The 16,120-nt window shown below is 36.6% G+C and overlaps 2 protein-coding genes across 2 annotated transcripts in view; one reads left to right on the plus strand and one right to left on the minus strand.

Moving 5' to 3' along the window:
* Positions 1-16,120, minus strand: part of LOC134743560 (ATP-binding cassette sub-family G member 4-like) — a 119,676-nt gene that overhangs the window by 67,953 nt on the left and 35,603 nt on the right. The gene's annotated exons all lie outside the window — the stretch shown is intronic.
* LOC134743195 (ELAV-like protein 1) lies at positions 9,536-14,935 on the plus strand. The gene has a single exon (XM_063676579.1). It carries the CDS (start codon positions 9,949-9,951, stop codon positions 11,029-11,031), a length of 1,083 nt encoding a protein of 360 aa, XP_063532649.1. The 5' UTR covers positions 9,536-9,948; the 3' UTR covers positions 11,032-14,935.

Below are 16,120 nucleotides of genomic sequence, written 5' to 3' on the forward strand. Positions count from 1 at the left end.
GTAAAACGGACGAGTGTTTACAATTTTACGTTGACATATATACCTACTATGTCAAGCCATCGATTACAATTGTAAATTGACCCAATAATTAATGAGTAGCGACTAACATTGGAGTCAATTGGATCAGGACCACGTTTTAATGAGCGGTTATCATTTTGTACTAGTCAATTTAACATAGTCGAAGTGAACTGATCGAATAGGTAGGTATGCACCTACACCTAAAGGTATGTACCTGCACGGTCTAGTTTGTGATTGATCAATGACAACAATTATCTCTTAGATATATTTAAGCGATCCTGTCTCCAACTCTCCATAAACCTAAGCCTAGACTATTATTTCAATTTGAGTATATACTACTTATATACAAATAACTTAGTTAGAGTATCCGCTTGCATGCAACGTTGTACCATCGCGTAATATCCTTTTTTTATCGCGTAATATCATTTCCATGCTGATAATGACCCATTAATTACCTTTAGATTACTATGATAGTCAATTACAGCCATTTTATCTCAACACAGGTATTTATTACGGTAACTTATTCATGACACTTCGTCGGTGACACCGACCCAGTTATGGTAAACATTGTACAAAAGTAGTCCTACTTGTCTAGTAGGACGTACAGGCCCTTAGCCTAGGTGATTAAAGCTCGTCAGCTTAGGTTTTGCTTTAGCCTAGATTAGTCTCATTATCCTAGAATTCCTAGATACCTACTAGCCCTAACAAGATATAAGCCTAAACAGGCCAATTAAGTTAAAGGTCTTTTTGATCTTTTTTCCTAGACTAAATCTACCCGAAACACGAATAAGCAATTTAGATTTTATTGTGTTTAGAAAGCCTACTTTACACCTACTTCCTAAACGAACCCGAGATCTGCTCGAAAACCAAATCTAGGGATTAGCCTACTTTTACAGTAGGCTAGGTTTATTCAATTCTGGAAACGGAAAATCTAGCTTTGTAAAATGGTTTTAGAGTTTTGGTGGTGTTTATTATTATATCTTTCCCATCACGAAACAATGGTGTTACGGACTTTTGGGAGGCGTGCGCGGAGCCGAAGCTAACACATAGAGCCCCTTTTGACACTTTAATGAAATGTAAGGTATTATTATTATTACATAGTCAGTGGCGCGGACGTTTTAATTTTCCTTTTCTACTAACAAAGCTATGCCAGACTATAATTTAGATAGTTAGAGATCTTAATTTGCATACCAGGTAAGTATTTTAGATACATATGTACCCTGGGTAGGGTGTAGCAAATTTAATATTCCGTTTAGGAGGTATAATGCCACAGGAGGACACATTGACTCTTTACTTCAGTCAATAATGAAATTGTCGTGTTTACTCCTTGCCCCTTGGTTTGATTGACTTGCAAAATATAACGCAGCAAAAGCTTTGATAGAGAACACTATTTTATACTTGTAGGCGCTACAAACATATTTAAAAATTGCCAATTGCTCAGTGTAGATGGCGCTTGACATAGGTTCCAACTCATAGACATAGTATATACAAGTAGTTATAGACGCGCCACCGAGCGACCGGGGGCAAGATTAAGAATATTCATATACTAGTGGCTCTTAGGCTGTAGACCTCGCGAGCATAGCTTAAGATGGATGTGTCTAGGGCTGTCCTGCCACCTAATCACCTAAGGATGGCGCGTTCCTTTACATTTACTATACGGAGAAAACGTGAAATTTTATTCACATAGTAGAATAGCTACAGACAATAGGTACTTTTTTCATACAATTTCCATTTCGGGAGAAAACGGTTTCCACTAACGAAATCTTAACAAATCACTTTGATTTAGATGTTGATCGCTTCAGCATAATATATTGTAAATTTGTAAATTTCGCTTTTAAAATAATTGTGGCTTTTTAGTAGGTACATTACTATTAGTTGAACCCTATTAAACTATTGATACTGGATAGGAATGGAATCGTTTGGCATAAAAAATAGCATGTGAAAAAAAAGTTTTCCTCGATTTGTGGCTTTTCTAGGCGGAAGCATTTTTGGTACCATACAAGCTTTGGATCGTGTATAGGAATGGCATCGATTAGCTTTAAAAAAAACATGGTGATAGGCTGTATCAGGGATACAGGCATACAGACGCAATGGTTGATGTGAAACGTGGCGTGGAAGTTATTGCGAAGACTGCATAGGAACCTAAGCGTAAGCGCATAGCGTAAAGCAGGCGCCCTGTATGTAAGACTTGAATGTTGGGCTTTGCCCTACCCTACAGTGAAAAGGTTGTAGGTAAGGGAAAAAGGCGCAGCAGGCGCCCTTTGCGTAAGGCGCGCTTCGCCCGACCCTACAGCGTAAAGCCTGTGTGTAAAAGCACGCTTCGCGCGCTTGAATGTCGGGCTTCACCCGACCTTGCAGTGTAAAGGGCGCCATGATTATATCGACATTTGTTAATACTTAAACTTTTGGCTCCTGTATTTGTAAATGTGACGATGTTTTTTCTTCATGTAAATGTTAATTATATCGCCATGTGTTAGTACTTAAACTTTTGGCTCCTGTATTTGTAAATGTGATGATGTTTTCTTCATGTAAATGTTATATCGACTTGTGTAATAAACTTTTGAATTTTAAATTATGAAATATCAACTATCTTTTCTTTCCAATTTATACTCAATTCAATTCAATTCAATTCAATATTTTATTGATAAAATATACATTTTACACGTCAAATTTTTCAAAGGTACATATACAGTTTTTTATTGTTGTTTTATATTTTATTGTTTTATTTATTGTGACGTGAAAATAAAAGACTTTGGGTTTGTTTTAATAAAATTAACAAGAATTGTTTTTTATTATTAACACATTAATACACATTTTGCTATCAGTTAGTTATACATATTACGAAATTAGATATTTTTATATTATATATTACATGTCCATTTATTATTTAATCATTGAATACTACTTACTAAAAAAAAACTCATCAATCGAGTACAGAGCGTCTATTTCAAGTTTTGCTTTAATTTGTCGTACAAATGAATTATAGCTTGAAGCCTGTTTAATTTCCGGAGAGATTGCATTGTAAACCTTAGTACCAATGTAACTCACCTTATTATTTTATTTTATCCAGTATTTAACAAGCTACTTTATTATAATTTTCTTGTTAAAATCGTGCTTTGTATAACACTGTATTGTACTTACTTTTCCTGTATGTTTTTACAATATGTGCTTGCCAATATATCTGACATCAAGCAAATATTATAATAAAGTTGTTGATTAATAGGTACTAGAAAAGCAAACTCGATATAACAAATTATAGATATATGACCCTGTTTACATATTGATTAGTGTTTAGTGTGAGTTTATACATTTCTAGCAAATGTATGAAGTCGTACTAAACAATAATCAATATGTAAACAGGCCCTGTAGGTATGAATATTCACGTTAATGCTTCTTGTTCAGATGGCGCTTCAAAATGGATACAAAAAATTTCCACGAGAGGGCTCTCTTTCTCCTATATATTATACTACTCTTTGGGCTTCGCCCGGCCCTACAGTGTCAAGCCTGTATAAAAGAGCGCGCTTCGCACGGTGGAATGTCGGGCTTCACCCGACCTTGCAGTGTAAAGGGCGCCACAGGCGCCCTGTATGTAATCTTTACAATGTAAAAGGCGCCCCAGGAGCCATGTATAATAAGCGCGCTTGAATATCGGGCTTTACCCGGCCCTATATTGTAAAGCCTGTAAGTGAGAGCGCATTTGAGCGTTTTATGCCTTGATTTTCGCACACTGTGGCCTCAAACAAACGCAGTCGTGAAATTTTTGTAAAAATGCCACGTTTTAACTATTTTTCAGCTTTTTATAATACCGAGTTTTTTATTTTTTTAATATATCATTGAAATTGAAAAAGATCTATCAAATGAACTGTATCGAAATCGGTTTATGGACTGATAAGTAATTATTAAATAAACACTGCAAATAGGGGTTTGTTTTTAGGGTTCCGTACCCCAAAGGGTAAAAACGTGACCCTAATACTAAGACTCCGCTGTCCGTCTGTCCGTCCGTCTGTCCATCTGTCTGTCTGTCACCAGGCTGTGTCTCATGAACCGTGATAGCTACACAGTTGAAGTTTTCACAGATCGAGCGCTTGATTTCGTGTGGCTCCCTTCAACCAAGTAATAGGGTCCCGTTATTACCCTTTGGATACGGAACCCTAAAAATCGGCCCGTTTCGACCTCACGATGTCACCACCTATCGAGCAAATTAGGCACTACTTATTTAAGTCACATTTTTTTTATTGAATCTTTCAATAATATTATTGAATAATTGGCTCCATAAACCTGCTCAGACAAACGAATCTATACTACTTAAAGCTCAAAGTTAATGGTGCAAGAAATCTACGTATTTTAAAAGAAAAACTGTAAATAAAATTGTATGAAATTCGGAATAAGGAGAACCACTTAAAGCTATATACGTATGGCTCCGCCGTTCAAAATACTTTAGAAATTTAAAATAACAACAAAAAACATATTTTTAGGGCTTGTTAAATAAAACCTTGTAAAAATGGAACGAATACGCTTAGATCAATCAATTTCAAAATAGAAAAATAAAAAACAAATAATAAAACAATACGGAATTTAAGTGTAAAAAAATACAAAAAGTTATGTAGCAGCATACAATTACTGGGGATCGAACCAGGTACCACCCGGTGCAAACGAAAAAAGCGAATGTTTGCAAAACACGCTATAATAATGCTTACCTAAGCTGACGAAATTCAGCTACTCAGTCTCGAGTAAAAATTAAATATCTAAATACCGCCAAAACTAGCAATAGAAAGTTTCTGCATTTTCGACATTTAATCTGTAAACATATCATAAAAAGAAAATACTGTTATGATATCGATACGACTATTTGTTTAGGAGCGAGCTATCACGACTCCGCCATTTTGAAAAATTTCCATAAACCGAATCGACAAAAAAAATCTATTTAATCATAGAATTTGGTCACAAAATTTCACGAGAATCGGTTGAGAATTGCGACCTGTAGAGGAGAACATCCGGACATACAAAAGCAAAATGCCCGAGTCAAACCGTAGACCTTCGCTACGCTTCGGTCAAAAATTTGGGCAGCATAGGATTTTTTCTCTTTCACTCTTATAAATTTCGGTATTTCGCCATCGCCTCCTACCTATGATGCCACCCGGTCGGTGATAAGGACACGGCACAGAAGCACACGGTACGGAAGGGCATGGCACTATTTTCTCTTTCCTCTTATAGGAATCGCAATAAGACTATCTTTTTCTATCAAAGAGTGTCAGGCCCTTGTTCCAACTTCTGTAATATGGCCTCTGTTATCCAACTTTTGTTTCGTGTTTTTTTTATTATGTTAGATTTCGAGGTTAGTCCTAATCCTAATCCGATTGTGCTATTGTGATTTGTGGAATTCTTGCCTACCGATATGAAAATAAAGAAAGGAAGTTTATGGCGAGATTTTCTTTGGATCCTGACCGGTAAGCAAGAAATTGGTTAATATTTAGTCCCGTGTAACGTGAACGCACGATTGTATAGGGCCCTCCACACTCGCGTTCGCGTCTTCGCGCCGTTATTCGCGCATGAGTGTGGAGGGCCCTTATGCTTTATTCTTCAAACAAAAATTGTTTTTTCGTAACACTAGTGAAATGGTGGCGTCTCGTAACAAAAGTGGTGAAATGAAACGGCGTCACTTGCAGCAGATTCTGTTCAGCACAAGGGCCTGTGACACTTTTTGATAGAGAAAGATAGTCTTATTGCGATTCGTATAAGAGGAAAGAGAAAATAGTGCCATGCTTTGTCCATATCACCGATCGGATGATATCATAGGTAGGAGGCGATGGCGAAATACCGAAATCTATAAGAGTGAAAGAGAAAAAATCCTATGCTGCCCAAATTTTATGTGAATATTCATTCTCTTACCCCCGGTCGCTCGGTGGCGCGTCTATAACTACTTGTTTATACTTTGTCTATGGTTCAGCATTTCAAGCCAATAAGCCATCGATGAGCAGACAAGGAAGGGCGACAAATCTGCGAGAGTGGGACAAAAAATATATTAGGTTTTCTGTTTTACTATTATGCAATGAATGTAGTAGACAAAATGCATGACGAATTTTGTCTGGAGAAGATAACACTGCCAATTTATTAAAAACGTCCGAGCAAGGTGACAAAGCAAAATAGACTTTGTAATGTTTGTAATGTTCGCTGATTAGCGAACTAGGCTCCACACTCGCGTTCGCGGCTTCGCGCCGTAATTTGCGCATGAGTGTGGAGAGCCCTTTAGGTAGGTTCTTCTTTAAGTACCCTTAGACTGGTATACGCTGGGCCATCGTGTAGACGTGTGTCACTAGACTTATGCCAAAATCATTTCATTGGCCTGATTGGCCAGTAAGAAGGTCCCGTCTCTTAAAACGTAGTGGCGTAGTGGTTATAATTAGGGCTCGCGGTCGAATCCGTGTTTCGTTTACACGTTTCGAATACCCGTCTCCGAATAATACGTAAACGGTTTTCTGGCCCGTTCCGCACGTTTAATTAAGAAACGTGTAGTTAAGACCCGTGTACACGGATAAACGGGTATTCGAAGATACGTATCTTATTTATCCGTGGCTCCGGACACGTCCTTGACGATAGTAGCGAAGGAACGAACGCCAGCTACAAATGAATAGACAAAAGATTCATGACGAAGTCGAAATTTAATAAACGGTTTAGAAAACCCTTTCTTGAGCAGGTAGTTTTTGCTTGCAATAGGTATTACGAGTATTCACGCTTCTTATCAAAGTAGTATTTTATATAGCACTTTAAATAGCTACTTTTTTTTACGTTGCGGGTTAGCGATGAAATAAAATAAAAACCTGCTAGTACCTATTTAAAAAAAAAATTAGAACCATCGAGTTCAGTATGTAGGCAGGAAGTCAAACTAATGTTCGAAATTGGCATTAGGTAAGTATTTATAAAAAAATAAATTTTTAACTTTCTTCTTTATTTTTAGTTTAATTTGAGAACATGATATGAAATTATATTTCTTGTCATATAATGTAGTGTAGGTACACCTTATAAAACAAAGTCCCCCGCCGCGTCCGTATGTCTGTCTGTATGTTCGCGATAACCAGACCTCACCTATGAATGAAGTTTTTCTTTGGGAATGTTTATGCGTATATTTTGTTAAGGTTTTGTTTAAATTGGTAGAAGTATGACGATGTTTGCTAATGAAGTTAGAAAAAATCACGCTGGCCAGGAGCTTAATCGGAAACGCTGCCCAATCTATTTGAGATATAACGACACAATGTATGGTGGAAAAAAGTCTACAAAAAAGTGCGCGATGGCTGTCTGTCTATATTTTAAGAATAATTAACCCATTATTAACTTCTAAAAAACCGGACAAGTGCGAGTCGGACTCGCCCACCGAAGGTTCCGTACAAAATTTAATTTTAAATTTTAGTTGTTATAGCGGCAACAGAAATACATGTGTAAAAATTTTAACTGTCTAGCTATCACGGTTCATGAGATACAGCCTAGTGAGTGGTGACAGACAGGTGGATGGAAGTCTTAGTATTATTGGGCTTCCGATGTGAATACTTGTTACAGAATGTATTTTATTATGCTTGACTCTCCATGCGAAGCCGGGGCGGGTCGCTAGTTATTAATAAACATTTTAAATCAACTAGATAAAATTGCACCGTCTCAATAAATTCTAATTGTTTTTGCTCTAGGTACCTCTTACCATAATAAAACGCTTTTTAGTGCGGCGCGGCTACAAAACAATGGAAAACATTTTCTTGTGCAGATGTTTTGACCTTATTACAACGACATAAAGCTTATAATTCGCGGTGACACTTGTGATAATAGTTTGGGAACCTACATGTTTTCGACGATGACAAACAAAAGGATATTGGAAAACAATGGATGGATGGACCATTTAAGTTTATTACCTGAACGCTAGTGAGAAAGTGACCAAAGTGAATTATGAATGATTACCAATTTAAAGATCTATCTTAATGTAATTAGCAATATTATCGCAAGTTATCCAAGGTAGTATGGGTTTTTATGGTTCTTGGGTAAAGTTCTGCTTTTCATTTGAGCATGATTACTCGATAATCCCGCTTTTGTGTACCTAACTTTTTTTGCGCCGTTGGCAGGCTTGTTGTTTTCGCAAAGCAGTAATACACCTGAGATAAAAATAACCACGAAATAATTAAACTGTTATTTTTAATGAATATTGTATTCTGTCTGCACACCTATTATTAATGAAAAAATACAATACCATAATGTAATTATAAAAAAAAACTATGATCGATATCAAATTTATGTAATTAGCTAAGAAGAATGTGTTTTATTAAATGATATAAATAGTTTAAAATAAAAATTATATATATCTACTATTAAACATAGGAAGATGGCTCAGTACCCATGTTTAATCAATACGGTTAAAAACAATTTAAAAAAAAGTAATTGTGCGGTTTTATGAAACCACGATGCAAGTGAAACTTTTCGGATTGTAGGCATTTAACTAAAAAATTTCGGAAATTAATTCGAATTACGGTATTAAAATCGCGGTTTTAATGTTAACTTAATAAATTGGGGCGATAGAATAAAAGTTTTACTTTAAAAATCGTAGACAAACGAATTCATCTGAAGTCAACATAATAATAGTGGAAAGTGGACCTTGTTACCATTGTACATTGGCTCAAACTGGTTCGGAGTATTCAGACCCGTTCGGAACGGTCTTAAGTACCCGTGTAAACGGAGATACGTGTCTGAGATACGTTTCTTGGGAACGTTCCTTCGAAACGTTTTCGAATCCCGGCGGTTCCGTGTAAACCGGGTTTTTAGTACCGCCGGGCTTAAGAACACGGGTATTCGTTTCGGCGTGTAACACGGATACCGGGAGCCCTAGTTATAATATAGATGTGTAGTATCTCTATATATAGTTGGTCAAACCAAATTGTCAGTAAATAAGAACAAAAAAAAACTATACTCATCCTTTTCTTTAGGGTGCTAGTACTAGTGTAAGACAAAGATAGTATGATTCTCTCTGTCTCATTTCAAATATAGTTTTTTAATTCTTATTTACTGACAATTTGGTTTGACCAACTATAAAAGCTTTAATCACGTAGCAATCTTTGTAAACGCTATCGAATTACTTCTGTATGTTGTCACCTTGATTTATTCTTATGTTACGTTGGCAACAATAGATAATGCTGCCAGCGGACAAAATTAGTTATAATTCGGGGTAATTCATTACCCAGAAAAAGGTAAATTATTTAACTCGTTCATAAAGTGTACTCATTATCTTTATTATTTATAGCGATTCTTATTAAACGGTAAAAAAACTCATAAAAACAAATTAAGAAATAAACCGACAAAAGTAGCAGTTCTTTTGATAGTTTTTTGTTGTTTTTTTTAATTTATTGTTTGCAAAATACTATTACTGGATACTATTAAAAAAATTACAACAATTTTGAAAGAAAATGTAACTTGTTGGAAGCTAATAAGAATTGTTCATAGACAGTGGCTCCCTCTTTCATTGCATTGTGTACTCACGAATCGAAACTGTTAATGTGGTGGATGGTGGAAAGATAAATGTTAATGTGGCAACCTTTTAAAAAGAAAGTGAAGTGAAAGAAATGAATTTACGAGAATAGGTCGCACGTCGCATAGATTTTTGGTTGATTTCCTTTTCACTTTGCTTTCGTATTCTCCGTAAGATCTAATAAACTAACGTTAATTTGTGTTTCTGGTTATATTTTGATTCAACGGGGTCGGTGCCGTAACACCGAACGTAAGATAAGTACGAATGTGGACAGCATCTTATTGATTTTTCTTTCCTTGCATACGCTTTCAACCAACGCGAAGTGGTGTTAACAAAACTAGTGAAGAATCTATGATCTAGTTCATATTTAATTCACTTTTTAGTCCAGCGACTGGACCGTATCCTCGGAAATCTGTAAAAATAAATTAGTAAAAATGATGGCAAATTCACTTGACACCGTTAACGCGAATCAACCCACGCAAAATGGAAGCAAGGTGCAGCCGAGCAATAACGAGTCGAAGACCAACCTTATAGTGAACTACTTGCCACAGACGATGACACAGGAGGAGATCAGGTCACTGTTCTCGAGCGTCGGCGAAGTAGAAAGTTGCAAGTTGATTAGAGACAAAGTGACCGTATTCCCCGACCACATCCTGAACGGACAAAGTCTCGGATACGCCTTCGTCAACTACCACAAGACGGAGGACGCAGAGAAAGCGGTCAACACACTGAACGGCTTGAGATTACAGAACAAGATCATCAAAGTATCGTACGCGCGGCCGAGCTCCGACGCTATCAAAGGCGCTAACCTGTATGTGTCCGGTCTGCCCAAGAACATGACGCAGCAGGAGCTAGAAAAGCTGTTCGGGCCCTACGGCTCCATCATCAGCTCGCGCATCCTGCACGAGAACGTGAACGTGGGCCACCTGCTGCAGGGCGGCGGCGACGGCGAGAGCATCCAGGGGCCATCGCGCGGCGTCGCCTTCATCCGTTACGACCAGCGCTGCGAGGCAGAAGCCGCCATCCGCGAGCTCAACGGCACCGTGCCGCCTGGGGGGACAGGGCCCATGACTGTCAAGTGCGCTAACAACCCCAGCAACCAGAACAAAGCTCTTGCCCCACTGGCCGCATATCTGGCACCAACATCCACACGCCGCTTCGTTGGACCTGCAGGCAAGGCTCTCCTGGCCATCAACAAAGGTTTGCAGAGATTTTCTCCCCTAGCCGACCCCCTGATTCAAGGTAATGCTCTAGGAGGCTCAGGTTGGTGCATTTTCGTGTACAATATTGGGGCTGACACAGAGGAAAGCATCCTGTGGCAGCTCTTTGGCCCGTTTGGCGCCGTCCAGAGTGTTAAAATTATAAGAGATCCCACCACCAACAAGTGCAAAGGTTATGGATTTGTGACCATGACCAACTATGATGAGGCAGTGGTAGCCATCCAGTCACTCAATGGCTACTCATTGAATGGCCAGGTGCTCCAGGTCAGCTTCAAAACGAATAAGAGTAAATCTTAAGCTCTGCAAGGTCTAGTCAATAAATTGTAGCTAATACAAGAATGTTGATCATTACTGTCATGGACATCACAAAAGATTGATTAATTTTTGTATGACATAGGTAACAAAGTGACATGAGAATTTTTTTTAAGTCAGTGTGAATAACAAGTACAATTAATATGAACCTTCCCTGAAATGGATTAGCTTCTTGTGGCTTAACAGTATTGTTTAAAATAGACAAGTTTTTGACTGTCTATTGCTGTGAGAAGTAGAATTATTCACAATCTCCCATTCATGGAAGGTTTAATACATAGCATCACTTTCTTCAGTGAGACTGTAATATTTATCCTATATTTCTTTTATCTTCCTAATAAGATATCCTTCGTTTTTTACTGAAGTTATTTCTGCTGACGGACAACTGTCACTGTCATTACTCTTGGTTCGATCAGGCAACTGATATAGATTAATGGTTCTATCTCAAGCAATTTTAATGTTAAATGTATCACTAAAATTCATATTTAACCTTTTTAATGTAAGCTAGGCAGTGCTAGGTGTAACACTGTCATTAAGATGTCCAAGTGGTATGTATAATCTACTGAAATGATCAGGAAGTTTTGTTATCCTGTATGTGTATAAACTTCATAGGCAAACTTGCAATTTGATGATAAGTCCCCAATCGAATACTTGCCTTCTTTGCCCAACAAGGATGGAACACCAATAGAAATAGAAATTTTTGAGACTCGTTACCAAGCAATACTTATACATTCAAAGGTCATTATTTGGCCCTTAAGTAGAATTTTGTGCTGGGCCCAATTTGGTGAGTCTGATAAAATCATATTCATAGATATGAATGTTACCTACCTAAACTGTACTAACGGTTTTTTTTACATCTGCTCTAAGCCCAATTTGCAAATAGGTACATTGGTTATGATTCTGTGAAACATGCACAGAAGTGTGCTAAGCCAAGTTGCAAGCCAGGCTAAACATGTGCATGCACTAGATGTTTTATAAACTTGAGTGTATTACATTAGACAAGTTCTGGTGATATTATTTACATGATACTGGAACCAATATGCTAGCAGAATTTTTTCAATTCTTGCAATAATATTTTACGGATTGACAGTGCAATATGAAACTTTTTACTATAAGTAAAAGTAAATTAAAGTTTATTATTTATGTATATGAAAATGCCAGGTGCAATTATATTTACTTACATACAAATGTCTATAAAAACTCAAATAGCTGCAATAAAAATAATACTGTTTTAATCTTTAATACGGTTTATTTTGTGGACTACCAAAGATGTCAAAGTTTATTAATAATTACATACAACTATGACTGATAAAGTAATGTACACATCTTTGAAGTAAGTGAATTCCCAGTAATAAAGTGTATAATAGCATTCTACTTCTTCCATTAAATATGTACATGTTTCCGAAAGTTTTACAAATAAGAACCCTCATCTCTCATTGACAAGGACGCAAAATAATTTATTATTATGATGATGGTTGGTTGTTTGATTTTGAGCTAGACTCAAATGCACAAAATCATTGAAAAATAGTGTTAATGATATTATTATTCAATCATATATTTATATACCCTCTTACAGTATAACTCTTGATTGAATTCCATTTAGGTGTTTTGTGGTAGATATTATTTAAGATTTGATTTGGGTTATTATTGACTACCTTGAAAAGTAATCTCAATCGAAATTATGAAGTTGAAGGACCATGACATAACTGTATAATTATTGATCAACATTTTATTGAACTAAATTTTGTATGTGTCTAATATATGTATCAGACTTGTGCGCACATATTTGTAGTGAATGTCGGTTTAAAATAACGGCAAACTCTTTTCTGATACGCTAGAGGCAATGCCTGGCTCAAGCTGCAGTTGGAAGGGGCAGATGGGACGGCAGGGCGCCAGCTCCTGCCGAGATACATATTAGGTTTAGTGAATATTTAAGCAATACTCCAAGGATGTACCCATTTGCTACCCCTTTAAACTCGGACAAAATTCAGGCATTAACATGAAATATGATATTGTCTCTCTAATTCATTTAATTAAATAATCATTAAACTTACATACTATTTATTATTACATTTACTTAAGTAATTTTATATTTCATTGTAAACATAATTTATTATCGTAATCATAATAGACATGTAATTGAATTCATTTGATGTTATAATATTAATGTATTGAATATTACTTAGTGTAAGTTTTCTGTAAACTGAGTAAAGATGTACCTACCTACCGCAAGATTTGTGTCGTTCCCATTCGTGTCTAGTAGATTCCGTAACTTCATAGTTAATTACTCATAGATAACATAAATGCATATCAGGTAACATAAAAGGAAGAACTAAAGAGGCGAGAATTTCTTAAATAAATCGTCTCAAAAGGATAATGAATGCATTTGGAATAAGTATTTTCTTTAATTTCTTATTCACATAAGTATAAATGTTTCATTAAGGTATATAATTATTTATTTAAAGTACTTAACTACACGGAACTAGTCAGCTATAATTTTGTGCAACATAAATTATTATATTTAGTGTTTAAATAAAACTGTGTTCTCTAATTTAAACTTAAATGTAGTTGCTTAGGATTTTGAGTTCAAATTATGTTGGTGTGGTGTTTGGTTAACGTAAGTTTGTAATAACACGGGCCAAGCTCGGCAACTTTCGCGCCGGACCACCGACGCGCGAACGGATTCCCGGTGCCGTCTTTGGTCCTCGTGGAAGACAGCGGGCTGATCCGTAAATGCATATAACACAGCGAAATGCAAATGTGTTTGGAACTAGTCAGGTTAAAATGTACCTCTTCATTTCTTTGCAGTGGTAAAATATTCAATGTTTCACACGTTGATTTCATACATTTTAATTAACTTTTTTAAAGTTGTCCAAGTAGTACTGTCGAAAACAAAATAAGTTGCCTTTTCTGGCTGGCACTGAAATAGGCTACTTAGTTAAGATAAAGTTACGATAACACTAAACAATTTTGTTCTCGACTGGGCAGCTGGATAATTTAAAATTGTCACGCGTTTTAATAGTTAGGGCATTCATTTATTACTTAATTGTAATTTAATGTATATTGTGTCGTCCCTGGCTTGGATGAAGGAGCAAACGGATTATTATAGGAATATTGCTCATAATAATAGGGTTCCGTACCTTAAATACTCTTTTGAGCTTAATTCGCGTCGCCATATTCATCGCGGCTATACGAATTTCGCTTAACAGTGTTTTTTTTTTATTACATTAGTAATGAAATTACTTTTGGGTTGTCCCATGTTTTATCGAGAAATTTGGGGACAAATTTCGCGTTCTAACCAAGTGTATGACCATCTAAGCTATTGGCGTTGGCTTTGGCTAGACCCTTGGCTGGTCTTTCAACTTTTCCAGTAAATGACTCTTGAACTGAGCTTTTGCCACTCCTACGTAACTGGTACGGAATCCTCCAATCATAACTTCACTAAATTCATACCGCTGCCATTACACCTGACCCATTTATAGTTTTGTTCTCCATTCATATTTTGTGTTTTAGTTTTTTGTTTGTGTTTAGATTAATTTAATTTAACAACTAACATTTCGTTTTTTTAAGCTTCTTATGTATATTTAACCACTTTAACAATTTTGTTTATTATTTTTGTTCTGAGAGCTGCCGAGACTGCGGTGCCTCGGGCGCGGCAGTCTCGACAGCCCTACCTCGGGCAGGTTTGGGTATCGTAAGGTTTTGGCCTAGGATATAGTTCTAGAGTTATTTAAGACAAAGTACAAATCGCCGATAAATGTATGAGGAAATACAAACATGTGGACTTGCTTACATTTAATTTTGGAATAATGTCAACGAATGTAATCTGATGTAGGTAATATATAGACTTTATAGACATTAAAATATTGACATTAGCAATAATAATAAAAAATGTTTTATTTTTACCCGCACCAACTTTGATATAAAATCGCAAGAATCATGTATACCATGGCAAATATTATACAGTATTGATTTTATTTAGCATAAAAGATTTAAAAAGCTCCCAACTTGTTATAAATCTAGGTGAGTGAACAATAACCCTCGCGTTGAAACGAATCAGTAGCAGGCGAGGGCTCTGTTTAAACAAAATTGGAACACCCAGTTTTAAGCCACCAGATTTGCTAGGAGGGTGAAACGATGTCACCCCTAGAGTTCATTGCACCCCCGAGTTCCGCCGGCGCAGTCGCACTGGCGTCCCCTCACGTTGCCTTGGCAATATTAGTTCCAGCGCACGCCAACTTATTTATGAACTGCAATTAACTGCATCATAACAAGGGACAAGGAAATCGATATGATTTTTTGCGGACTGTGTGTCTGAATTGTGAATTGCCCTTTTATACGGCTCTTAGTCTTATGTTTTGTATCTATTGGTTAGATCTTGGACTGAATTATGAAAAAATAAGTATGTTCTTAATTTATAATAGGTATTGAAATAAATAAATGAAAAAAACTGATATTCAGGGCAAGACACTAGTTAAACTGCAAAAATCCCAAAATGTTAGTTCAGTCTGTTTAGTATAATGTACACCTCCGTCAAAACTAGTTAATAATAATAATAAGAGTCTCGACCAACACCTTGAGAGACTCTCGCTAGGTGGTTGGATCAAGGGTCAGATGCAGAAGGCGGTGATCTTGGACACGGCGCGGATAGTCCGCCGGTTCCTCTCTCTGCGGCCCTGACCACCGGCAGCTTGGGCCCTGCCCCGCTGCTGGCGGCACCCTAGGTTAGGTTTTTTATAATTTGTTTATATGTATTTTGTATTGTTTTGTAAGTGTTTTTATATTTTACTTTTATATGCATATTATAAAAAACCTAACATAAGAAAAATAATAAATAAAGAGAATAATAATAAATTATTTATTTGGCAGGCAAGAAACCCAATTTTTACAATTTACAAATAAACAAAAAATACAGTTCCACACATAAATAATAATAACGGTATATTAATTCAATTTAAGGGAAATCGCTAAGTTAATGACCAGAATCGCTGAATGCCGGAAAAGCCACCCTGCCCTTGGCGTTCATTGACCTATCAACCCTACGTTGAGGCAGCTACGCTACGTCATTAAGTATCAC

The sequence above is a fragment of the Cydia strobilella genome, chromosome 1 (assembly GCF_947568885.1).
Source record: "Cydia strobilella chromosome 1, ilCydStro3.1, whole genome shotgun sequence".
In the NCBI taxonomy this organism is placed as follows: Eukaryota; Metazoa; Arthropoda; class Insecta; order Lepidoptera; family Tortricidae; genus Cydia; species Cydia strobilella.